Genomic DNA, 27,328 nt, shown 5'->3' on the forward strand with positions numbered 1-27,328 from the left:
GGTATTTGTCTAAGCTGTTCTTAACCTCCAAAGACAGATTCCATAACCTCCCTAGGCAATTTGTTCCAATGCTTAACTACCCTGACAGTTAGGAAGTTTTTTCCAAATGTCCAACCTAACCCTCCCTTGCTGCAATTTAAGCCCATTGCTTCTTGTCCTAGCCTCAAAGGTTAAGGAGAACAATTTTTAACCCTACACCTTGTAACAACGGTTTATGTACTTGAAAACTATTATGTCCCCCCTCAGTCTTCTCAGACTAAACAAACACAGGTTTTTCAGTCTTTCCTCATAAGTCATGTTCTCTGGACTCTCTCCAATTTGTCCACATCTTTCCTGAAATGTGGGGCCCAGAACTAGACACAATACTCTAGTTGAACCCTTATAAGCACAGAGTAGTGTGGAAGAATTACTTCTCGTGTCTTGCTTACAACACTCCTGCTACTACATCCCAGAATTATGTTTGTTTTTGTTTGTTTGTTTGTTTGTTTTTTTGGCAACAGTGTTACACTGTTGACTCATATTTAGCTTGTGATCCACTATAACCCCCAAATCCCTTTCTGAAGTACTCCTTCCTAGGGAGTCCTTTCCTTTTGTATGTGTGCAACTGATTGTCCCTTCCTAAGTGGAGTACTTTGCATTTGTCCTTATTGAATTTCATCCTATTTACTTCACACTATTTCTCCAGTTTGTCCAGATCATTCTGAATTCTAATCCTATCCTCCAAAGCACTTGCAACCCCTCCCAGGTTGATATCGTCCACAAACTTTATAAGTGTACTCTCTATGCCATTATCTAAATCATTTATAAAGATATTGAACAGAACTGATCCCTGCAGGACCCCACTCAATAGGCCCTTCCAACTTGACTGCAAACCGTATGCTTAAGTACCTTACAGAATCAAGATCTATCATACCCATTTTACAGATGAGATAACTGATCCATTAACTGCGGTTAATGCCACTGTGGACCAATTTCAGCCTTCAGTTACACCTGGGTCATCCCTTTGCCTTCTGTGGAGTTTTACAGATATAGGTGAAGGCAGAATTTGGCTTCCAGAATACTGGTACTTATTATTGATGACAATGTGTTGGACAAAAAGAAAATAGGGTTCACTCTTCTTCAGATAACTCAGTTTTTATTCTCTCAAAATCCTAATTTGTTAAAGATATTTATTTACTGAGGCAGAATTTTACAAATCAATACCTGATAGTAGCAAAGTTGACAGTTTCATAAAACAAAGAGAATTGGAAATATGTGAACTGAAAAATACCAGCTGCTTTTTGAGTTACAGTAATAAACAATAATAAATATAGCTGGTTTTATTGCCAGTATCACTTTTGCACAGGCCTCCCTTTCCCTGTACATATAAAGTGTTAATTTCTGATTGAACGATTGAGTCCCTGGACCTTGTGATGCTCTAAAGCTCAGGTTAAAAGCTGCTGAAGCTACAGGAAAGGAAGTTTGACTATAGCTCCACGGGGGCGGGGGTGTATGTGTGAATGTGACTCAGAACTGAAGATTAAAGGGAATGGATAGCAATGAGGATGCCGAAGAGTTGGGGAGAAAAAGGCAGAGGGTCACATCAGGTGAGTAAGCTACAAAACAGAAGCAACCAGAGAAGAGGTAGTGGAAGGGAGTGGGGAAAAACAAAAAAAGGATACTGAAAAGTGGTGGTGAGGGCAATGGACAGGGCACTGGACTGTGAGTCTGGAGACCTAGTTCTAATTTAGCCCTGCCACTGACCTGCTGTGTGACCTAGGGCAAGTCCCTTTACCTCTCTGTGCCCCTGCTTCACCTGCCCTCTGTTGTCTGCCTTGTCTATTTTGATTGCAAACACATAATAAGAATTATGCCCAAAGATCTCACAAAGTGCTTAGCATAATGGGCCCTGATCTTCGATCGGGTGTTTAGATGCGGCCATAATATAAATAATAAAATTAATTAATGAAGAGTCAGAATCTCAGGACAGTGTGACAAGCAGGAACAATAGAACATTTTGGTGTGTGAGCTTTCTCACAGTGCCATAGGTCCTGTAGTCATGTATTACATGCATCTTTAGAGTATGCCTATGTTTTCTATATACAATCCCATTGGCTGAGACAGGCTTATGTGACATAAGACAATATAGCATTATTGCCTTCCTCGTGGGTCAGTGGTTTCTGATTCTGGAAACTATTGACCGTCTACCTGTTCTCTGAGACAGAATCAAATTATGTTGTGTTCAAAACCAGAAAAGGCTCACTATGGTACAACACAGCATGATTAGGGAAAAGAGACCCTGCCTTTGAGATGTTGAGGACTGGATTCTCCAAGTCACTAAAGTTTACTTTGTGGCAGCACATGTTGAACTACTTAACCCAGCTGGATATTCCCCATAGAGAATTTCCCTTCATAGGGGGAACTCTCTGGCAGTGTAAAGCTGAGAGAGGCAGTATTACGCCTCCTACACCAGCTGCCCTTCCAGTCCCTGGTATAAGTGGGAGAAAATGTGTGGGAGATACAGGCTGGGGTAATGCAAGGGTGGAATAGGGTATGGTGGAAATGAGCCCCGCTGTGTCTGATCCCGCAATAGCATAGGCACTCCTTACTTATGCCAGCAGCAGAAGTTAGAGCAGCAGGGGGCCTACTCTAACTGCTTTGTGGTGCTGAGTGTCAGCGAGCCAGGTCATCTCCCTGTGGCCACCACTGCAGTGGAGAACTGGGGTCTTAAAACGTATTCTGCACAATTGGAGGTACATGTCCCTGTTGCTTCTAATGCTTATTAATCAAAGTGAGACATGGAGGGCTGGGGTGGGATTATGCCAAAAAAAAAGATGTAAAGAAACATAGAGCAACTCTCAGGCACTAGCAGATACAAACAGCGATATTCTGAGCACACCTGAAGGACTCTGTTGGGGCTTTTACAGTCAGACCAATGGTAAAGGAGATGGCCCAGCTGCACTGCAGCAGTAGCTAGAGGCACGCTGCCTACAGGGTGCCAAGCAGACAATGCTGCCATAGCCACAGAGGAAAGAGTGCTCAGAAGCATCTTTTACACTTTCTTTTTTCCAAATGCAGCTCATCTGCCCCTCCAGCTTTAGCTTCTAATCACTAGCCAGTCCCTCTGGGGTAATGGGGGGCTCTCTTGCTGTGCAAGCCCACCTCACTTGCACTCAGGGAGCCGGAGCACAAGCATTTTCTTTGCCCCCTACATGCACACCCACCCAATCACACCTTTGCCCCAGCTGTCTCTCTGTCACCTATCCCTACTGAAATGTCACAGAGAAGCAGGTGATCAGCAAGGTTCCATTTGCAGTTTATGTTCCTGGCTGCTGGGGGCAACTCAGGCTACTGAGAAGAGAGTCTTATTCATCCTCCCTGCTCTCACTAATGGTTCCTTCACCCGCACAGTATCTGTCAATCCAGTGCAGTAAGGCAGGCAGTGGGGAGCAGAGAAGTGACCAGATTCCACTCTCAGGAGAAGAATGTTAGTGGTTGGCGTTAGACAATATGTGAGGACAGGAGAGATGGAATCTGATGGTGGAGGGGCCATATTTACTGGAGAGGGGAAAAGAGAGGATCTGGGTTGGACAAATTGGTGGGAGGTAGACAGAAACAGAGGGGTGTCATTGAAATGCATGGGGGGCGGGGAAGACTGAGCGAGAGAGGATCAGTTGAAATTTTGTGGAGAAGAAAGAGCAAGATGAGGGCAAAGAGGCAGACAAAGAATTAAAAAGCACATAATAATAGTACCCAACCACTTGTTCTCATTAAAAATCCAAATTGCACCTTTGGGTATTAGCCTGGCCAAATCTGAGTTTGGATAATTACACCTCTACCCTGATATAACATGACCCTATATAACACGAATTCGGATATAATGTGGTAAAGCAGCGTGGGGGGTGGGGAGGCGGATCAAAGCAAGTTCAATATAACGCAGTTTCACCTATAACACAGTAAGATTTTTTGGGTCCCGAGGACAGCGTTATATTGGGGTAGAGGTGTATGTTCTACCTCTACTTACATTTCCTCTACAGTTTTAAATGGACAGAGTTTTTCTCTTTTTCTGTCTTGAATTATTTTGTAATGTTACAGCACAGTGTCAAACAGCTGCCATATTACACTCCAGATATGGGTGCAGTGATTAGTTTGCAAAGCTTTTTGGAATCCCTTAAGAAACAAGGCACTATATAAAACTTACAGTATTGCTGTTGATATTATTGAGTTTACTGTTCAAAGGCCAAAAGTTTACTATATTACATACAGATACATTTTTTTTAAAATGATTGAGACAGCTGAATCATATAGTGTGTACATTGACATTGGAGTTACTGTTTAAAATGTATATATAGATATATAGATAAATAAAAGATTGATTGATTACCTCATATGAAGAAAGACAATATACTAATACAACAAGGATATATTTTCATATCAATTTTAATTTAGCGAATAAATACACATGCATGCACACATACATTTTAATATTTTATACATATATTAGGGCTGTCAAGCGATTAAAAAATGAATCATGATTAATGGTATTGTTAAATAATAATAGAATACCATTTATTTAAATATTTTTGGATGATTTCTATATTTTCAAATATATTGATTTTAATTACAACACAGAATACAAAGTGTACAGTGCTCACTTTATATTTATTTTTGATTACAAGTATTTGCACTGTAAAAAAACAAAAGAAATAATATTTTTCAATTCACCTAATACAAGCACTGTAGTGCAATCTCTTTATCATGAAAGTTGAACTTACAAATGTAGAATTATGTAAAAAAAACTGCATTTAAAAATAAAACAATGTAAAATTTTAGAGCCTGCAAGTCCACTCAGTCCTACTTCTTGTTCACGCAATCACTCAGACAAAGAAGTTTGTTTACATTTGCAGGAAATAATGCTGCCCTCTTCTTGTTTACAATGTCACCTGAAAGCGACATTTTCGCTGGCACTGTTGTAGCCGGTGTCACAAGATATTTACGTGCCAGATGCGCTAAAGATTCATATGTCCCGTCATGCTACAACCACCATTCCAGAGGACATGCGTCCATGCTGATGATGGGTTCTGCTCGATAACAATCCAAGGCAGTGCGGACTGACGCATGTTCATTTTCATCATCTGAGTCAGATGCCACCAGCAGAAGTCTTGATTTTCTTTTTTGGTGGTTTGGGTTCTGTAGTTTCTGTATTAAAGTGTTGCTCTTTTAAGACTTCTGAAAGCATGCTCCACATGCCTTGTCCCTCTCAGATTTTGGAAGGCACTTCAGATTCTTAAAGCTTGGGTCGAGTGTTGTAGCTATTTTCAGAAATCTCACATTGGTACATTATTTGCATTTTGTCAAATCTGCAGTGAAAGTGTTATAAAATGAACAAAATGTGCTGGGCCATCATCTGAAACTGCTATAACATGAAATATATGGTAGAAAGTGGGTAAAACAGAGCAGGGGACATACAGTTCTCCCCCAAGGAGATCAGTCACAAATTTAATTAATGCATTTTTTTTTAAACAAGCGTCATCAGCATGGAAGCACTTCCTCTAGAATGGTGGACAAAGCATGGAAGGGCATACAAATGTTTAGCATATCTGGCACATAAATAGGTTGTGATGCCGGCTACAGAAGTGCCATGCAAATCCTGTTCTCATTTTCTGGTGACATTGTAAATAAGAAGAGGGCGGCATTATCTCCTGTCAGGGCCGGCTCTGGCTTTTTTGCCGCCCCAGGCAAAAAAGCCGCCGGCCGCCCCCCCCCCCCTGCGGGGGGGGGAGGAGGGCAGCCAGAGCCCCGGGGGGGAGGGCGCCGGGGGGGAGGGTGGCCGGAGCCCTGGGAGGAGGGCGGCGAGCCCCGGGAGGAGGGCGGCAAGCCCCGGCGGGGGCTCTGCTCTCCCCCCAGCGGCCGGGGGGAGGGCGGCCGGCCGGAGCCCTGGGAGGAGGGCGGCGAGTCCCGGCGGGGGCTCTGCTCTCCCCCCGGCGGTCAGAGCGCAGGGGGCAGGGCGGCGAGAGGGCGGCGAGCCCCAGCCAGGGCCCGCCGCTCTCCCCCCGGCGGCTGGGGGGAGGGCGCCGGGGGGGAGGGAGGCCAGAGCGCCGGGGGGAGGGCGGCGAGCCCGGCCGTGGCCCCGCTCTCCCCGGGGGCCGGAGCACCGCGCCGCCCCCCTCCAGGTGCCGCCCCAAGCACAAGCTTGGTGGGCTGGTGCCTGGAGCCGGCCCTGTCTCCTGTAAATGTAAACACACTTGTTTGTCTTAGTGATTGGCTGAAGAAGAAGTAGGAGTGAGTGGACTTGTAGGCTTTAAAGTTTTACATTGTTTTGTTTTCTAGTGCAGTTATGTAACAAAAAAATCAACATTTGTAAATTGCACTTTCACGACAAAGAGATTGCACTACAGTACTTATATGAGGTAAATTGAAAAATACTATTTCTTTTGTTTATCATTTTTACAGTGTAAATATTTGTAATAAAAAATATACACTTTGTATTCTGTATTGTAACTGAAATCAATATATATGAAAATGTAGAAAAACATCCAAAATATTTAATAAATTTCAATTGGTATTCTATTGTTTAACAGTGCGATTAAAACTGTGATTAATCACAATTAATTTTTTTAATAGTGATTCATTTTTTTGAGTTAATCGCATGAGTTAACGGTGATTAATCAACAGCCTTTGTGTGTGTATATATATATATATATACACACACACACACACTCTCATACATATATATATACACACAGGGAGTTGAAAGTTATGTCATTTGTCATTAAAAAGATATTTTTCCATAGTCTGGCTATTAGGTCTGGGATTTGACCTATGGCATTAAATACCTTGTAATATCAATGTCCTTGATACAGGTATTATAGGAGTAAAACAAAAACAAAACAGAACGGAAAATACTTATACTTTTGCTAGAATGTCAGCAAATCATGGGGATAAACTGAATAAACAGAACTCATTTATTTCTAACACATTGCTCTTTTATACCAGATAGCACACTGAAGTCTACGCGTGTTGTACAATATGTACATCACACAATCACACGGTACCTATGAAGTCAGAAATCAGACTTTCAATCATTTAAAATGTGTAATATCACACTTGCGAAAAGCCTGTATAAAAATGTATAAATGTTAGTTCCTGCAACTCCCACCCCTTTTATTTTAAAAACCTAAATAAAAATAAATAGCTGCACATGGAGCTTTTAGTATTCTCAATTATGCTTTTAAAAATATTAGCAAAAAAATGTTAAGAGATTTTGCCTTATATAACCATTATGGAGACCCAGCGCTAACTGGTAGTTTAAGTATGAGAGAAAGGTCTGGGGAGTGGGAGATAGCATTTAGAGAAGAGATCCCTGTAGCCCAAAGGGAGGGTCTGAGGCAGAACAAGAAGGCAGCAGAAGCATGAGACAAATATGGAGGTAGAGAAAACATAAGTAGATGTTGAAGGCAGAATAGCAAGAGAGATTTTGTGAGGCAAAACAAGGAATGGGTATAGTAAAGATCTGTGTATTTTAAGCAATAAAACTATATGCAAATCTTGAACAGAGAAGCAAAGACATATCTCTATCTGGCAACATCATAATCTACTCTGGCTGCACTCTTGCACTTTATGTTGTCACCAGACCTACTGATAAAATTTATTTCCTTGTAAACCAAAAATATATGGTATTATTGACATTATACACACATACACACACAAACGACACATGTTTTATTGCCCTGATTCAGCAAAGCACTTAAACAATTACTTAAAGTTAAGTGTGCACTTAAATTCACTACTGGATTGGGCCTAAGTGATGGTGATATCCATTGATACACAGACTCATGAGATGAATTTTATTTTTCATGCAACTCGGACCAAAACCTCTGAATAACTTCAAACAGTGGCCTTCTCTATTTAAAAAAACAAAACAACAAAACATTGGGCCAAATTGCAGGATGGGCAATATTCACTATTAGACTCGTGACTGGTTTAAACCCCAATATTTGGGGGACTGATCGGGGACAGATATACAAGAACTTAATGCTGTTTGAAAGTGGAGAGTTTTAACAATAGAATACAGACTTGTTTTTAGCATGTGACAGCCTCACATAGTAGATCCTAAAATGATGACATTATTATGTGTGGGAGTTTTCTACATTCTATCTGTGATACATTTTTTTCTCCCTTGAAGCTCTATAGAGTTGAATACATGGTACAAAGGCAGCCAAGATATAGGCAGAGAGCTATGAAAAATAGCATCAGTAAAATATTTTTTAAAAACTCCCTAGAGCACTTATGTAAAATGCATAGCAAATGCAAATAGTGTGGGTTAGAGGTTTTATTGGCATTCAGCTGGGATGACTTTGCCACTCGCATGTAATATGGCTATCACAAACTCATGCTGGTAAAACCTTTACACTGCACTATGGCAACATATATTTTCTCCATATATACATTCATGCACAAATATTTTTCTGTCCAAATTCAAGGTTTGTATTTATATTTCCATAGTTGCAAGAGATTTAAAGCTGGAAAAAATTATGTGGCACATTTATACCCACTGGGTTCAATTAATAAGGCTTAATGCGGATATCCTGCAATACCGACTCTTGCAAATTCCCTGTTAACTTCAGTGACAGTTTTCTCTGATTAAAGACGGGGTTCTAAATCCTTTAGCAACTGAAATGTGATCAGCTTCAGGAGTTTTCAGTGTCATGACTAATTTTTTTTTAAAAATGAGGAACACAATTACATTTCCAAACTCCAAAATTGCTAATGAAAAAGCTGACATGAGCCCTTATAGCTGTCTATGCTGTGGTCACTGTGGATTACTGACACGAGTGATTTAGATGGTAGCTAGAACCACCTCTTTCATAGGAAGGCTCAGCTGCCAAATGAACCTGGTGAGGAGGATCACTTTAGTTCAAGAGGAGCTTGGGAGGATATTAAAGGAAATACAATCCTCTTAGAGTATTGAAAGTGTGCATGTGTGGAGGTGGGGACAAGAGACAGCCAAACCTTTATTTCTGTGAACAGATCAAGGTGACAGATGTGTTCCTTCTACTGTGCTGCATTCTACTGTGCTACCATTTGGCCTAAAATTCTCCCGATATTTTGCCTATCTTTAATTACAAGACACATGGACGAGACCCTCACTGTAGTTCTACTGCCTTTGAGGGAGCCATGGTAGAGAACATGCACTGAGGATCTGGCCCAGTTGTGTTCTCTGAATGCCAAAGCAAGATTATTATCCAATAATTTTGCAAGTAGATGAAACCCTGGAATATTCAGTGTGGGGGGGAGGGGAACACTGGAGTAAAACAAAATAAATCCACTTTAGTCGCACAATATTTATTCTGAGAAAACTAAGGTTGATTGATCTGCACAATGGTATAAGAGTAGTTCAGTCAAGATGAAAAATAAATGGGCCAGTTATATTATATAATATCTGACCTCAGAAGCTTTCCTGTCCTTAAGGCAAGAATACCCCCTGTCACTTGGTAGTTATCCAAAGTATTTGTTATACAGGCATTTAATATTAAAATGATAATGGTTCCCTGGATTATTTTACATTCCATAATGAATCGAGATGCATTTACCCGTCCCTTCTGTCATTATACACGAGTCAAAGAAAGCCTGATGGAACAAGTCTATGTTAAAACAAAGGCGATTCACAGTATGTGTGTTGTAATTACTGATTTAGTTTCACTGGAAACACTGTAGCGCACTCATCGATTAGAGTTTACACTTCCCTCCTGACCTTTGAAGAAGGGCATACAATATTGTCTCAATCAGGCCACACAGACATTAATGGGGGCTGTCTTGTCTTGTAGATTTTTAGCCATTGTCTAGGGATCTTGTGTGCTTATGATTAAAGAAACAGGTTCTTTCCTCTCTTGCCCTAAGAGGGTCAAAACAGACATCCATTTTTCCTCTCCTCTCCCTGCTTCTTAATTCCACCCCAGTAAAGTACAAATACATCCGATCCCCTAGCTATGAAACCAGAGGCAGCTGCAGCCCCGCCTCCTGCCCGCCACACGCACACGCCTATAGCTAAAGGTGAGCGTTAGCAGCACCACGGGGGATGGGGGATTGACCATTGCATGGTCAGCAGAGGGGATGGCTGGACAAATACGGTGACCAGGCAGCAACGGTGGAAAATGGAGACACTTTGGGGGGACGGGGGGAGGGAATAGTTGCGTATATAAGACAAAGCCCCTAATATGGGGCTGGTCACTCCGTGGCTGAAGGAACCCTGCCTGCCACTATAGAGCTGTCAGGGCGGAGCGGGGGGCTGCTGCAGCAGCACCAGCTGTGTGTGCGGCTGCCTGTGCGGTCTTCCCCGGTGCCATTGCTTCTGCAGCCCGGCCCGCCTGCAGCTTCCCCTCCTCCCTCCCCTCCCGAGCGATGCATTTCCCAGCCCCCAGCCTGGGATGCTCAGTCGCAGCCCCTTGCTGCTGCTGCTTCCCCTTTGCATCCATCCCGGGAGGCGTCCTCCGCGCGCTGCCTCCCCCTCCACCCCGGTGTAAACTGCAACCCGCCAATTGCACCTGTTCTCCCCCCCCCCCCCGGGGTAACAAGCCCCCCTGCCTCCCCCCGGCACAGGTCTCTCTCCTCCTCCCGGCTCTCCGCTGACCTTCTCCTGCGCCCTGTTCAGCCGTTTCTGGACGTTTTTGGCGAAGATGCCCGTTTTCATGTCGGCCATGGCTGCTGGTCCAGGGAGCCTGGCGAGGAGGCGAGTCAGGCAGAGCCCAGCGGCTGAGGCAGAGAGCGAGCGAGCGAGCAGGAGATGGGGGGGGGGGGAGTGAAGGGAGGGGCTGGAGGGACAAGGTGGAGGAGGGGATCTTAAAGATACAGAGAGAGGGAGCGAGAGACTGGTCCCACGGCCCCCTCAGTGCTCAAGGGGAGCTGGAGCTGAGCTCCAAGCGCTTTCCCTGCCTTTAAAAATCTTCCTTCCTGATGCTCTTGAAGGAGAAGAAAATGGTACAAAATATTGAAAGACAGAAACAGCAGGCAAGGCCAGCATTAGGGATCTGGAGGTTAATTTAGTGGGGGAGGCGATTTACTCCAAATGATATGCATTCTTCGTTAAAGGGATGCTATTGATTTATACAACAACGTGCAGAGAAAAAGGGGTTGGGGAAGTAGTATATATAGCAGCACCCACTGCTGTAGTGGCTGACAACACCATATACTAAAATAATATCTTCACCTTCCACTGAATGAGAGCAAAGCACTTTACAGAGATTGTTTAACTCATCTCCTCAACACCCTTCTGGGGCAGCTGAATATTATCCCTTTTTTTGCAGATAGAGAAAATGAGACAGAAAGATTAAAAGATTCTCTTTTGAAAGGTGTCACTCATTTTGGGTGTCTCCACTTTTTGGCCACCCAAAGCGAGACACCATAGGATCCAATTTTCAGAAGTGCTGAGTATTGGCCATTGATATCAAATGAAGTTGTGGGTGTTCAGCCTTATAGCGCAACATTTTCAAGCGTGGATTCCCATAGTGAGGCATCTAAATCTATATTTAGCCACCCAATGGCATCTAGTGGCCTCATTTTCAGAAGTGCTGAGCACTCAGTACTCCGATTGGGTGTATTTGGCAACATGAGTTAAGCTCCCATTGCCTGTGCTCTGCATAGCTGAATATCAGGCAACATTTCTAAGATAACTAACTTGGGGCAACCAGGTTTGAAAATTTTGCCTCTAACTAGTGTAACAAACATTTAAAAAAAATAAAGTTCTCAGAATGAAAGGCCACTTGTTGAAAATTGGGGCCTAAGTGGCTTGCCCAAGGTCAAATTCAAATATGTGGCAGAGCTAAGAATAGAACCTGAGTATCTTCTGCCCTACCCACAAAAAATATTTATCCTTCCCTGAACCAGTTACCCAAACAATCCTTAAAACAGAACACCATTCAACACCATGACCTAAACATCAAAACTTGGCTTTTAAGTCAGAGAAGCCCCAGTCCAGGAAAACACTTAAACACTGGCTCCAACCCTCCCTGCTAAGACTTGCTTAAATCCATCAGTACTGAATTAAGCACATGCTTGCCTGACCTGGAACCAGAGCACAGCAACACAGCGGCATAAGGCAAGCATTACTGTGCTCCAGGCTCTGCATCTGTGTCTCTTTCCCTGCATGAGGGTGCTATTCTACATTTGTAATATTTTTCATTGATTTTTTCAAATTTTTACAAAAATACAAGCCAGAAGGTTGCCATCACCATAAAACAAATACAGAAATGCAGAGGTATATGCCATAATCAAACATCTTTAACTAGTCTCCTAGCCACCGAAGTAGTAAGATCATCCATGTCCCAGTAACTGCATACTTTCTCAATATCCATCAGGTGTCAAACTTCCATGACAAAGCTCCCATTAACTTCAATGGGAGCAAGATTAGGCTTTTTGGATGTACAGATAACAGCCCATTTATTATTTACTATCTTTTAGGGGCTAAGGCTTTCTAGACTCAGAGGTAAACATAGTCCATGCCCTGAAAAGCAAATCCACACAATACGCTAGCAGAAACCCCCCAAAAAAGTATATTTTAATGAGGTACATCACAATCTACTAATGTTAGCCAGATGCAGAGATCAGAACAAAATCCCAATGTACTCAATTCTTCCAAACAACTCTGAAGTAATTTTTAACATCTTCTATAAAATTTGTTTTTGTCTGGTTTTGAGTTTGTAAAAGGATTGTTTTAACTTGAACTGGGTGTGTATTTTGCTTATTTAGTCATAACAGCGAGGTACAGCATAGGGGCACCCTGGAGAGTAAGTGCATTCAGATGCTAAGAACAATTCAACAGTTTTAGTTCCACATCTAACACTTATTGAAACCAATGAAATGATTCCTGTTGCACTGGATCAGGTTGTTCATGCAATACAAAGGATGGGGGTATGTGGAGTGCCACTCTGCAGCTGCTAGTATGCTGCTTTTGTGACCAGTTCTCTGCCATGAATGGAAAGGTGTTTGACCTCGGGGTCCCACAGTACAGATCCTAAAACAACCCTCCATGCTGGTTTGCAAGGAGCATGATAGTATGCAATTGGGGGCATACCTGCAGAGACTTCTTTCCTTCTCGCATAGCAGAACTGTATTGTTTTTCCTGCATCCAGGAACTTCTGTGGCCTTGGAGAGCAGGCGGAATGTGCCCTCCTCTGTATACAGTTTATTAAACTGTTATGTGAGAGCAATGCCTTCAATATACAACTGCCATTGTGATTCTTCTTTAAGGGGACACTGTCAGGGTAAAATAATTAAAAAAAAAAAAAAGCAATCTTTCTTCTTTAAGTTACTAACTCCTTTGACTGAAAGAGAAAATTTGAAAAATTTAATAGACTGGTTTTTCTTTGTGGGTTTTTTGTTTGTTTGTTTACTATTTACACTGTTTACTCTTTGGCATTTATCTCAGTTTGGACAATGAAAATGCCATTCAATTTTATTTGTGTTTCCAGTCAGTTTTATATTTTAGCTCTCAGACACTAACACAAAATGACAAATGTTTAGGTTGCAAATGTGGCACAGAATGTTTATTTGCTTTTTTAAAATGTTTCCATGGGAATTTTAATAAAAATGCATCCATTAAATTAAAATAAAAGTCTTGCTAGGTGACAATCACGGATTCCTCAAAAAGGAGGTCAAGGACACTTACATATACTACTTCTTTCTTAATTCAACAAAAGTAAGGCCAAAATGTCCATAATGATCTAGTCCATATTGATCAGTTTTCTAGTATCACATGAGAGATGGAAAATACTGCAGCACTCTAACTTTACATTTTGCAGCAGACCCCATTTAAATGTATATTTTTCTGCACAGAATATCACTTTTCATTTCTGTAATGCCTTTCATCCAAGATCTCAGACCATATTACAGACACTGATATACTGAGCTTCACAACACTTCAGGGAGAGGTGGGCAAAATATATGTATTCGTCACGTTACTCAACACCAGGATGGCACTTAACTGACTACAGCAGTGCAAGATGACAATTTGAGACAGGAAATAAAGAATACTGCAGGATTACCTGGGAATTGAAGCTGCATTGAAATTGGGGGGTTTGATAGGCAGAATATATTTACATGAGTTAGATTCCTGTTGTGACAATTAGAGTAGCAGTTATGAAAAGCAACACAGGATGTTTAATGACCACAAGTGTAGATTACTTCCATTTTAAACTTTGTCTGACAAACAGCATCTCCACTGCTCCCTAGCATTATACTATCAGATTGGTTCAGTATTGATTCAAAGGGAAGAGTGCTACTTGCGGAATCATAAATACTACTTCCTGCAGCACCTGGACGCTTCTTACAGTTATGCCAGGAACGTATGACCCAAGGAGGTAAGGCTATAGACAGTAAACTTGAACTAACCCAACAGTAACTGTAACAAAAGAAACTGAAATATTAAGGAATAGATGGACTAATTACTTGAGAATCAGTCTATGAAATTTCTGATTACTTTAAGGATTTAGGCAATTACTTTTAATTAAAACAATTATAATTTCAGCCAAATTTTTTATACTTTTCTGCACTCATATCATTTTACTTCACTCCCTACAACTTCAGATTCATATTTCTCTCTGTTTTAGTAAACAGGCATACATTGAACCTGTATACAAGTTCTGAAGCAGAATACTGATTAAGTGGGAGGAATTTTATTAGAGCTGATTGGGAATTTTTCAACAATTTTTTTTGCAAATCAAAAAATGCCAGTTCATCAACACTGAAAGCAAAACAGGGGCACTTTAGACAAATTCCTTGACTCAAAAAGTGTTGAGAATAAAAGTTTTGAAATTGTTCAGACATTTTTTGTTTTGACATTTTTTAAACTAAAAATTCCAGTTTACTGGTTCAAAACAACTTTTTGTTTCAAAATTAAAGCAAATTAGACCCACAAAAAGGTTTAAAAAGAAAAAAAGGTTGAAACTGAAACTAAACATTTTGAAATTAGCAAAATGAAATGTTTTGCCCTGAATTGTGGGGGAAATATCAGTTTTGCATCAGAAATATTTTTGAGATTTACACTTTACATCCTGATTCAAGCTGGGGAAAAAAAAACAAATTCTTGACAATAGTTGTGGTATGGGAAAATCATTTCACACACAGCTGTATATTTTGTCTTATAAGTGCTGTGTGTACCATTTTAATTAAACTTAATTAAATAATCATTTGAAATTATCTTCCTGCAGTGAGATACATACAGTTATGAATTTGAGCAGGATTTTTACATCACTCAGCATTGGCTTAACTCAGTTTCCACTGAAGTCATTTTACATTTAGCTTCAATGAGAGCAGAATTAAGCCAACTCAGAGTGCTTTTGGAAATTCCATCTATAATGTTCCTATCTGAGAAGAACTACTACTAGAAGGGCTTGCAGCTCTTACTTGCATGAGGAGTTCCATTGGTTTCTATTTTTATGGGATTCTTCCTGGGTGAAATTTAGCCCTGCACAGAGGTGCACAGAATGTGTCTCTCTGCCTTCTGCACAGAGGTGTATCTCACCCCTTCTGAAGAGTATGGGCTACAGGATTTGGCTTCAAATAAAATAAAACCCTCACTCTAGCCATAGGAGAAAGAATACATGGATGAAAACACTGTAGCATTAATTCGAACACCTTTAAATACAATCAGGCATGAGACACAAGACTGAGACCTGTGCCATAACATGAAGTCCAACAAAGGCCCATTAATATCATAGAATGTTAGGATTGGAAGGGATCTCCTCAGGAGGTCATCTAGTCCAAACCCCTGCTCAAAGCAGGATCAATCCCCAGACAGATTTTTGCCCCAGATCTCTAACTGGCCCCCTCAAGGATTGAACTCACAATCCTAGGCTTAGCAGGCCAATGCTCAAACCACTGAGCTATCCCTCCTGATGTTGTATTACTATGCTAATATAGGATAGGTTTACTTCTTAAAATGCATTCTTGAAATTTCATTAAAAATATATTTTAATAAAAATGAGGGGGTTAGGAAGCTCTCTTGGGCAATAAGAGTGCTTTAGATTTAATCATTCAGATAGTACCAGTATCTTAGGACTTGTCTACACTGGAAAGTTTTGTCAATGAAACTAATATCGACATGAAAAAAAACGACAAAATCAAAGTTGCCAAAGCGAGTCTATATTTGCTCCCTCTGTCAACAGATAGTGTCTATATTCGGAGCACCATTGTCGACAGCATGAGCAATGCACTGTGGGTATGTATCCCACAGTGCCTGGCGACACCAACTGTGCCAAGGTGTTGTGGGAAGGCAGAAATGGAGCACAGCACATCCTGGGACGTGCAAAATGTCCCGTCATGCACCGCTTCGTGTCCCAGCCCTCCAGTGGTTTCTGGCTTCCTTTCGCGCCGTTTTTCCAACTGTCAGTCTTTGTAGTGCGTGCCAGGATCTGCAGTGAGAGAGGATGGATCCCACACTTTTCCCCTATGCGCTGTTAACTGTCATGAGAACATCGCACGTGGCAGCAGAGTTACTCGCAAAGTTACTGACAGAGGATGAATCACAGGCACCCGAGTGTGATGTGGACAGCAGCAGCTTATCAGTACTTTTGGCATTCACAGAGCAGCTGCATACAGTAGACTGTCGCTTTTGGGCTAGGGAAACAAGCACTGATTGGTGGGATCGCATTGTTATGCAGGTGTGGGATGATGACCAGTGGGTACAGAACTTTAGGATGCGAAAAGCAACCTTCATGGAGCTATGTGCTGAGCTGGCCCCCGACCTGTGGCGCAACGACACCAGAATGAGAGCTGCCCTTTTGATAGAGAAGCATGTTGCAATCGCTGTGTGGAAGCTGGCAAATCCAGACTGCTACCAGTCAGTTGCAAATCAATTTGGAGTAGGGAAGTCCACTGTTGGGGCTGTATTATTCCAAGTGTGCCGGGCAATAAATCGCATCCTGCTGCGGAGGACCGTGACTCTGGGAAATGTGCATGAAATAGTGGATGGCTTTGCAGAGATGAGTTTCCCTAACTGTGGCGGGCAATTGATGGCACACACATTCCAATGTTAGCACCTGACCACCTTACCTCTGAACATATCAATAGGAAGGGATACTTCTCCATGGTGTTGCAGGTGCTTGTGGATCACTGGGGGCATTTCACAGACATCAATTGCAGGCTGGTCTGGAAAGGTGCACGACACAGGCATCTTCAGGAACAGTGTCCTGGACAAAAAGCTGCAGGCGGGGACTTTCTTTCCAGACCACAAGATCACAGTGGGGGAATGTGGAAATGCCCAAAGTAATCCTGGGAGACCCGGCTTACCACTTACAGCCCTGGCTCATGAAACCTTACACAGGGCACCTGGACATCAGCAAGGAGCGTTTTAACAACAGGCTGAGCAGGTGCCGCATGGTAGTCGAATGTGCCTTTGGCCATTTGAAAGCTCGCTGGAGGGGTCTCAATGGCAGGCTAGACCTTACCGAGGATAATATTCCCGTGATCATAGCTGCGTGCTGCACTTTGCATAATCTGTGTGAATCTAAGGGTGAAATGTTTGCTCAGGTGTGGAGCACTGAGGCAGAGCGCTTGGCTGCACAGTTTGAAGAGCCAGATGCTGGGGCTGTCAGAGGAGCCCAGTCAGAGAGGCTTTGAGGAACCACTTTGACAATGAGGGGCAGTAACACACGTCTGCTTTGGAGTTGCTTCCCTCGTGCATCCATGTACAATTTTGAGGCCCAAGCTCCATGCAACAAAATGTTTTAGAAGCCTGTTCCCGAGATTGAATTGATTGCTATACGCTTTTTTTAGAACACAGAATAAAAACGCTGCACCATTAAATACCTTAGCCTTTATTTATTGTTAAAAGGGTAAAACCTCACAACTGGGTGTAGCTCCAGCTATCATTGTGCAAGCTGTGAGAGGGGGTGGAGTGATGAGGAAACTCAGGAGTGCTGTAAAGTGATAAGAAATGTGTGAGCATAGAGGGGGTGGGGTTGGCAAAGAATTGTATGTATGCATGTGCTGCAGTGGCGGTCGACCACAGATCTGCTCAGTCTGCAGCTGTATTAAAAACTTGAGCATCTCTGTCTGGTCCTCCATAACTTTTATCATCCGCTCTGTCACTTGCCCAGCAAATGCTGCATTGGCTTCCCAGCACTTTTTGCATTCCCTGGTCTGTCTCTCATCGCGCTGCAGCACTTCCTGAAGCATGTCTTCTTTGCTGCGTCTCATCTTCTTCCTTGTCTGCTGAAGCCGGTCGGCAGGGGTGCATGGTGTGTTCCTCAAGGTCTCTGCTGCTGTGGACATTGCACAGAAGAGGGATTGTTACATTTCAGCAAACGATTGAAACATTTCAGTAACAAGGGCCTTTTGCAAAGTAGCAATCACTTTCTCACTGACTCTAGGCAGGCACACAGCTCCGCGAGCACCCCAGTCATGGTGAGTGTCGGGAGTGGAGGGGGAGGGGGGAAGGCGGTTGTGCATATGGACAAAATGGTCACGGCTTGCAGGGCAGCTTTGCAGGGAACTCATTCTAAAATTGTCACACACTTTTTCACAAGCGGCCAACCTGCTTGCTGACATCTCACTGCTGCAGGTGAGCAGGGAAACCAGGGCACAACTACTGCATGCTTGCGGCTTTCAACCCAGTCTGTATGCAGCTCAGCTATGCGCTGCTTTGGTCCCAGCTCCAGTGATTGCTAAATGGCATGGTACAGTTTCCTACAATGGGGGAAACTAACAAGGCTGCAATCCCTTGGAATCTGTGGCAGAGGCACACAGCTACCTCTTAGAAACTTTCCAGAGCCTCTCTCTGGAGGATTCCCTGCAGGTCTTGATGTCCATCAACACCCTGTTTGGCCATGCAGATTAGCTACACAGGGCAATGTCCAGCTCACATAAAGCACTACCTGCCTCCCACTTTTCGATTCCCTACTCAAGCCACAGCAATTTACCCAGCGTCTCATCTGCTTCCTGCTCCCCGTAGAGCACTTCCAGAGTGGAAAAAAGTTCCTGGTTGCCTGTCCGCCCCACCGGGTGACCCCGCTGGTAGCTCCATGTCCTCTTCTAGCTCCACTTCTTCATCCAGGATTTCAGCCTCCGGGTTACCCCCTCTTTCTGTTGCCTCTAAAGTGTTCACGGGGCTATCGGCGATGGAGGTGGGGTCACCACCGAGGATAGCATTTAGCTCCTTATAGAAGCGGCAGGTCTTAGGTGCACCACCGGAGTGATGGTTTGCCTCCCGCGCCTTATGGTACGCCTGCCTTAGCTCCTTTATCTTCGCTCTGCACTGCTGCATGTCCTGATCATAGCCCTTTTCACATAAGCCATGAGAAATTTGCCCATATGTGTCCCTATTCCTACTGGTCAATCGCAGCTGCAACTGAACAGACTCCTTTCCCCATATACTGATCAGATCCAACAGCTCAGCGGTGGTCCAAGCGGGAGCGTGTTTGGTGCAATAGCCAGCTGTGCTTACCTGGGAAGCTCGCATGGGAAGCCAGCAAGCAGGAAATGAGATTTAAAATTCCCGTGGCTTGCAAGAGGTAGGGGTGGATTGGCTGCATGGCAGCGGAGTTCAAACTACTGACCAGAGCGGCAGCATGGGAATTGTGGAACACTTTCTGGAAACCAATTAAAAAATAAAAAAAGGTGCGCTGTCTACACTGGCTGTTTGTCGACAATAAAGGGAGGGAAGAAGACAAAAGTCTCTCACAGGGGTGGAAGTTTTTTGTCGCCAAAGCTGGGCATTTTTCTCGACAAAAGTCCCATTGCAGTGTGTATGCTATTGCCGTTTTGTTGTCAAAAGGTAGTTTTTGGCAACATAATTTGGCAGTGTAGACAAGCCCTTACTCTAGAGAGGCTGCATAATACACATCAAAGGATTCCTAATGAATGCTGGATAAGGTGTTGATAATTTGATTGATCATTCAGAACTCATATTTTGGCTATGTGCTGAAATGTCTGACTTTAAAGAAAAAATATAGGAAATAGTCTAGAAAAAGGCAGAATGTTGTATGACATTGCTGACACCTTGGGTTTCTAACAGGACCAGTTAAAGTTAGGCCCAAATTGCTTGACAACAGGCTCAGATTGCATCCTGCTAGTGCAGAAACTCTCAGGCCAGAACCAGTGAGACCCAACCTTTGAATAAACAGTCCAAAGGGCAGAGGACCTTGTGGAAGAATGTTTTACTGTGTTGTGGATCTAGTGAGATAGAATCTTTTTTCAGAAGATTCCCCCCTTCCTAATAAACAGTCTCCTGCTGTTTTTGAGTGGGGGCTCTGGAACTATATCCACTTCACAGGGGAATAATTCCATTGGTACTTAGTCTCTGAAGCCAGATGCACATAATTAGAAGTGCAAATTACTAATTCATCCATCTGCACGCAATTGGTGAACGAAACTGCAGAAACTGAAGACGACTCAAAAACTGCAAAATGAACACTAACCACTTCATCACAGTAATTATGCGCTAACATGCCCATCAGGGACATTTGTTGCTAACCCCCAGTAGTCAGTGGTCGGTTTATATCCAGAACCGTAAGGCTTATATTCCTTGTAAAAGTTATCCTATTTAATATAACTCAAGATACTCTTTTTATGTATTATATGTATGTTTAATCATTTTTACAATCTTACCAAGCCCTTTGCTTCAGTAATATATTGCAACAGAGAGTTCCCCATTTTAGTTATGCATTCTGTAAAAAGCCTATGATGCTAATTAATTGCATTGAGTGACTCTATGCTCTTGTATTTGGTAACAAAGATACAAGATAAGGTTTACTTTTCTCCCACACTCTATTATTATTAATACACATTTATACAGTGTAAAACCACCTTTGTAAAACCACATGCTTGCCACTGTGGGCCCCCTAATCGGGAGGGCCTTAGGAAAGGAGAATCTCAGCTTTAACTAAGCAAAAGTAAGCTTATAGTCTCTTTCCTTCTGAAGATAGCCTTGACAGTATAACAGATGCAAACCACTGTAGACTGATTGCTAGAGTTGAAAGCTTGATATTGATTTTCCTAAAGAGCCACAAGTTATTTATAGTCTTTTCATAGTCACCCTGAGTTGGGTTTTGGAAAAAAACATGGGTCAAGATGTTCATTGACCTCAGCCTCGTTGACTTCAATGGAGCTATGACAGTTTACACCAGCTGAGGATCTGCCCCTATAGCTACAGGTATCATTGGGAGACCACAAATTGGTTCACAGATGTGGGGAAAGCAGTACTGCCCAGACTACCACTGATGGTTCTAGCACCACTACTAGCTCCCTCCGTTGAGCACTCAGTGTGACTTCTGACCACAGGAATGATAGTTTAATAATGAGAAGCAACATAGTCTAGTGGATTTAGCAAGGGAACAATCCCAGCTCTGACACCGGTTCCCTCTGGGGCTTTGGTCAAGCCACTATGGGCAACACTTGCATGTCCATAGGGGATCTCTACTGATTCAAGTGTTGCAGCGATTATGCTTGGCTTATATTTTCAAGCTTTTGTCACAGACATAGAGGCTATTTTTTCTTAATACAGTTTGTTCTTGATTGCTTCAACTTGTCCTTAAATCTCTTCTGTGCCTTATGAAAATCTTTAAATAGGGAGTCATGAACTTCCAAAGAAGTCTATGTGCATCAATTTTGCATTGCATTTCAGGAATATTAGCACTCAGGTGAATTTATTTTTATACATACACTTGCACAATACCTTCCATCTGAGGATCTCAATGCACTTAAATCAACATCAATACATTGGACAGTTATAGTGAAAATCTCATCTTGCACACAGTCAAATCTTTTCTTTACAACTGCATCCACTGTCATAATTAAATCCCAAAGCCTCATGCATAATTCTGGCATGGAGCAGGCCCCAAGGCCGACCAATGCAGCTCTATTTGCTGATGGTCTGACTGAATCAATAGAATGCTGATTAGTGTGGCTAGTTTCTCCTTTGACATATTTTAAAGTTATTGTCCCAGTTTATTGGATGTTTGCTGAGAAACATATCTCTGCGGCACTTAAAAGAGCTATAAACAAACAGTCTTTGTCTTAGTGTATGTGCAACGTGCCTCAAGTGGAACGTGACCAGGATTCATCACCGAATTTGGTCCGCTAGTTGGATCATTAGCTTCCCCAGCTTGGGTTGGGTATAGATGGGGTCCCCATGAACGCTGATCCATGCCCCCCAAACAAACAGTAGGAGCTGGAGACAAGCTAATACATATCTTTCTCCTAGCAAGACTCTCTGGCATGCCTTATAACAATTTCTGATCTGGATCACCCCAGCTCAGTTGTATACAGCGTATAGCAGAAGTTCGCAAACTGTGGTCCACAGACCACCAGTGGTCCATGAGCTCCATTCAGGTGGTCTGTGGATAGTTCCCTCTAAGGTGCGCACCTGGGTGGTCGCACACGAGAGAATGAAGGAAGGGCCACCCACCTAATTAGTGGAGCCACTCAGGCGTGGCTCCATTAATTAGGTGCCTGGACCCTGGAGAAGATGCACATGTAAGGTGAGGTGGTGGCCTTGGGGGGCATAGGGGTAGGTGGAAGGGGACAGTGGGGTGAGAAGAGGGGGTGGGGGGAATTTGGGACTTGCAGGGCTGCGGCTGCCAGAGAAAGAAGCCACTTTCCCCAGGTCTAGGACTGCAGCTGCCAGGGAGAGATGGCCCTCCTTCCCAGCCTCAGCTCTGTGGTTGCTGTGGTGGGGGAGAGACACCCCTCTTTCTTAGCCCCAGCTCGGGGGCTGCCACGGGCGGGGGAGAGAGGGAGAGATGTCCCTCCTTCCCAGCCCCTGTTTGGGGGCTGCTGCGGCCAGGGAGAGGAGGCACATCCATCACATTAGAAAGGTAAGACTACTGATATTAAAATATGAGTTGTGTGCTTTTATTTGTAGAACAAAAAAACGTTAATTATTATAAAGGTTTTTTTAAATATAGCACTTTTATCCAAAGCACTTTACAATAGTAAGCTAACGGTACAAACAACATTTGGAAAGATCATTAAGTGGTCCGCCGAGACCCTCAGCAATTTTCAAGTGGTCTGTAAAAAAAAAAGTTTGAGAACCACTGGGTGTATAGCATATTAAATAGCTTTGCATATCCAATAGCTATTGCTGAAAACATATTTTTTTCTACTGCTACAACCATTAGCATCTAAAATACCTTTTAATCTATCAAAAAAGCAGTTCCAATCAGTATCACTATAGGAACCAAATTCTACAACTATATCTGGCTTCCTTGTAGTTATCATGTGAGACATAGTGACTTTTCTCTCTCTCTCTCTCTCTCTGCAAAACTCTGTTCAGCTAATAATGTTTTACAAGTCTCATTTTAGAACCCTATCTCCACATCTTTCTTCAACAGTAATCATGGTAAAAGTTATAACTGTACATCATCTAAATTCAGTTTTGACATTTTTCTCCCCCATTCAAATCTTGTTTTGAGGAGCTTTTCACACATCGTTACTGTTCTCTCCAAGATACCACAGAAGTCATGCACAGCAGAAGAGGAAAAATCCAGTTACACAAGAATTACAGTTTCTAACCATATGTCTATTCCAAACAGTCCTTTTAAAAGGAAAACTCTAGTAAATTCATAATTAAACCTTGAACAATTACATGATTATACACACACATTTTTAAATGCCTGCTCAATACTTTTTATAATGAACAATAATGCTTTGCACCTTTATAGTCTCCCCAAAGATATAGTATTTCACAAATATCAGTGAATTAAGCTTCGCAGCATCCTTGTGAAATAGGAAGGTACTATTAATCCCATTGTACTAGGGGAAATGGAGGCACTGGGTCACACAGGAGATCTATGACATTGGGAATGAGAGTTCAGATTTCTGGATTCTTGATTATGTGCTTTAGGCATAATTTCCATTGAATGGGACTCTATACGATGAAAGCTTTAATGTGTGGTAAAAGCAGGAGATTAAAAACTGTTTTCAAGTACACTTCAGTGTGCACTGAAATATTTTATCTGAGCATAGCATTGTTCTAAAATGATATCTCATGTAAATTTTCTTTTACCTTTTCAGTTTTCTTCTAAACTTGTTCTGGTTTTTTAAAACTAAAGACCCAATCCCACTCCCTTTGAAGTGAATGGAAAAATTCCTATTGACTATATTGGTGTAAAATGGGGCTTTAAGAGGGTTAATAGCATAAATGCAGAGTTAATAGTTCAAAGAAGTGGAACAGCCACTAGGCTGTAAGGATAAACTGGGTGTTAATTGGTTGGCAAATACAATTTACCAGGGAGCTCAGAAGGGATGATAGGGTATTAGTGAGTAGTTTCATGTTAGAACAGGGATACATGTAGGAAAACAAATGTTTCAATACACACTGAAACTTACCTGGCAACACTTTTGGCTCTTGCTGTTTCTATCCATTGAAGTGTGGAGTGAGTTTCCTTTAGTCCTTCTCTGTGTGAATCTCTGCCAGTTTTTATAAGTAATATTTTTAAACGATAGTTGTGTGTCAAACAAAATGAAATGATTCTGGAATTAAAACACAAACACTAACACACACAAACAAGTTTTCCTTTATAGTATAAATTCTGAAGTACAAGTGTTCTTAAAAAAAAAAGAGGGACAATAATCCCCAGTGCTCAAAGATCTGTGAAGATTTATATAAGTGCTTTACAAAGGAGATTAAAGATCACTCTTCTTATTTTTCAGTATCAGACAGGGTATGTCTACACAGCCCTCAGCAGCAAGCCTCCCAGTTCAGATCAACAGAGTTAGGCTAGTGGGGGTAGTGTTATAGTGCTAAAAATAGCTGGTTAGACATGGTTTTGAAGTTGGGGCTCAGTCTGGAGCTCAGGTTCTGAGGCATGAATTCCAGCTGGAATTACAATGCGTACACAGGTTTCAGAGTGGTAGCCATGTTAGTCTGTATCCGCAAAAACAACGAGGAGTACTTGTGGCACCTTACAGACTAACAAATTTATTTGGGCATAAGCTTTCGTGGGCTAAAACCCACTTCATCAGATGCATGGAGTGGAAAATACAGTAGGAAGATATATATACACATAGAGTACATGTACACCCCCATCTTTTCCATCTTCGGTGGAAGCAGGATCAAGGCCCTAATACCCAAAATTAAATATACCAGTAATACATGCAAGCATCTTACAACAACATGCAAGCATCATGGTAATCAATAAAACTACAAATTATTGTAATATAACAAAAAATAAATTATTAACAATTTGATATATCCAGTTAAAAAACATTACACCACAAAGCTCAACGGTCAGGATTTATTATTTGTATTGTTGTAGCTCCTAAGAGTTCCAGTCATTGACCTGGTCCCATTGTGCTAGGTACTGTGCAAACACAGACCAAAAAAACAGTCCCTGGCCCAAAGAGCTTACAATCTAAGTATAAGACAAGAGACAACAAATGAATATAGACAGACAGGGGAGTGCAGGGAAATAATGAAGCAATAATGATAATGAGTCAGCCTGTTGTAATGTAAATGTGAATAAATATTTTTCAGTTATACTACATAACTCATCCAAATACTGCTGTATACATGAAATAGAGTTTATATAATACTCAAATATTTATGTATTTTATATATGTCTTATGAAATTTTATCATAGTTTTACTCATTATATTGATTCAGAGATGGGAACTGCTAACAACAAGGGCTCTATTATGAACCCTGTTCACAGATGTCATAGGGCTTTTGTATTAGGCTATTCCAAGGCCAGTCAATGGGACACATCTGTTGACAAGATACAGTGCACAGCTCTTTTGGAATATTTATTTCTTTTTTAAGCTATTTTTATAAAGGGGTTCTGAAATTCTAAGCATAGAGATGAACAGTATTCAACAGGAAATAGGAGAAATGGAGTCTACCCTCATTTTGACACCTACTTCATGGTGCAGATAAAGGTTATGAAAAGTAGCTACTGACCATCATGTTCATAAGTAAGATATCGTACACATCTTTCAGGAACAGTATGACTAACTCAATCATGTTAAAAAAAAATACAAGAGGAAAAATAGCAAAAGGTGCTCGGCAAAATCCTTCAGTCCTGTATCGGGATTCAGCAGGAGTTAAGAACTGTAGAATTAAGCCCCAAAGAGTCCAAGAGTCTGCACAAATCTATTGTCCAGGTCCTTCAGTCAGATCATGGCAGCCATTTGGAGCCCTGTTCATGTCATGTTTCACTTCTACTATGCCATCTACAGGAAAATGCCAACTGGTAATTGCTAGGTAGAAGGCCTGCTGGAATTTCTGGGAATGGGATGTGCTGATATTTAATCTTGTGTGTATTTTATTTTAAATTACAGTAATACAGAGCAATCAAGTTGTGCACATTGCTTATTCATGGAACCACTTGTTCTTTTCTGTTACTCTTATCATCCCCTCTAGTGTTTAACACACTCACTCATCGGGTCTTGAGGACCTGATCCAGCAATGAGCTCCATGTTGGTGGATCTTCTGAACCTGTATGGAGTGCTTTACGTGACTTTGGGGCCTATTCCAAAGCCCACTGAAGTGAATGGAAAGGCTCCCATTGACTTCAATGGGCTTTGGCTTGGGACCTCAGACTGTCAGTTCTTTGGGTCAGTGAATGTGCCTTCCTATGTGTTTGTACAAAGGAGTCCTAATTCTGATTGGGGATTTTGGTTACTAAATCTGTACAAACAGCAAGACAAACAATATTTCCTGGTGTGTGATTGTTTTCATTGCATTGATAAACAGTTTTACTCAGAAAGCTACAACGAAAACCAGATTAAAAGGAATAGCTGCTATGGAAGTTCAAAGTATTAATTGCTATTAGATATAGAGAGTCTATAATATGAGGCAGGAGAAGCCAGCTAACTTATAACCAGGAACTATGCCAACCTAGCTGCTAAATGGACTTTCCACCTTTACTTTCTTACTACATTTTAAGATTAGTTGCATCTGTAAATTTAGTACATCTGTTTGCTTTTTCACCATAGTGGATTTTTATTTTATAGCTATGTTGGAGACCAAAATACAATTTTGTTTCTTGTCCTTTATAAAAGGAAAGTTTGAACGGTAACTGCAGGTGACATGACATAAGTACAAGAGAAGCATATAAATAGCGTAGTGAATCAAAAGTCATTGTAAATCTTTGCCATAGTTTCTAAAATAACTGTCAAAAGGTAATGAACTGGGGTGTTTACAAATGGAATCAAACCAGATAAATGTTGTTTGGTGCCTAAAAGATAAGACTGAAACTTCGGGGGCGGGAGGGAAGGGGAGAGAAGAGGTCGGGATATGCAGTTAAACTAGAACTGTTCAGACAGATGGCCAGAATTATGTGATGTAAGTCAACTGCAGTGAGAGCAGTCATGGTGTTGATGTCAGAAATTAGATGAATCTTATTCATAATAATAA

General features: G+C 41.9%; 1 protein-coding gene across 4 annotated transcripts in view; it reads right to left on the reverse strand.

The window, feature by feature from the left end:
• LOC101935615 (amphiphysin) overlaps positions 1-10,784 on the reverse strand; it is a 193,254-nt gene extending 182,470 nt beyond the window's left edge. For 3 of the 4 annotated variants that reach the window (XM_065583806.1, XM_065583805.1, XM_065583803.1), the window contains exon 1: positions 10,610-10,769. In XM_065583806.1, coding sequence (XP_065439878.1) covers positions 10,610-10,678 — 69 coding nt within the window. In that variant the 5' untranslated portion in view covers positions 10,679-10,769. Of the gene's footprint in view, positions 1-10,609 lie in introns of all 4 variants that reach the window. The other variant, XM_065583804.1, reaches the window with a different exon arrangement.
• Positions 10,785-27,328: the final 16,544 nt, after the last annotated feature.

The sequence above is a fragment of the Chrysemys picta genome, chromosome 2 (assembly GCF_011386835.1).
Source record: "Chrysemys picta bellii isolate R12L10 chromosome 2, ASM1138683v2, whole genome shotgun sequence".
NCBI classification, from domain to species: Eukaryota; Metazoa; Chordata; order Testudines; family Emydidae; genus Chrysemys; species Chrysemys picta.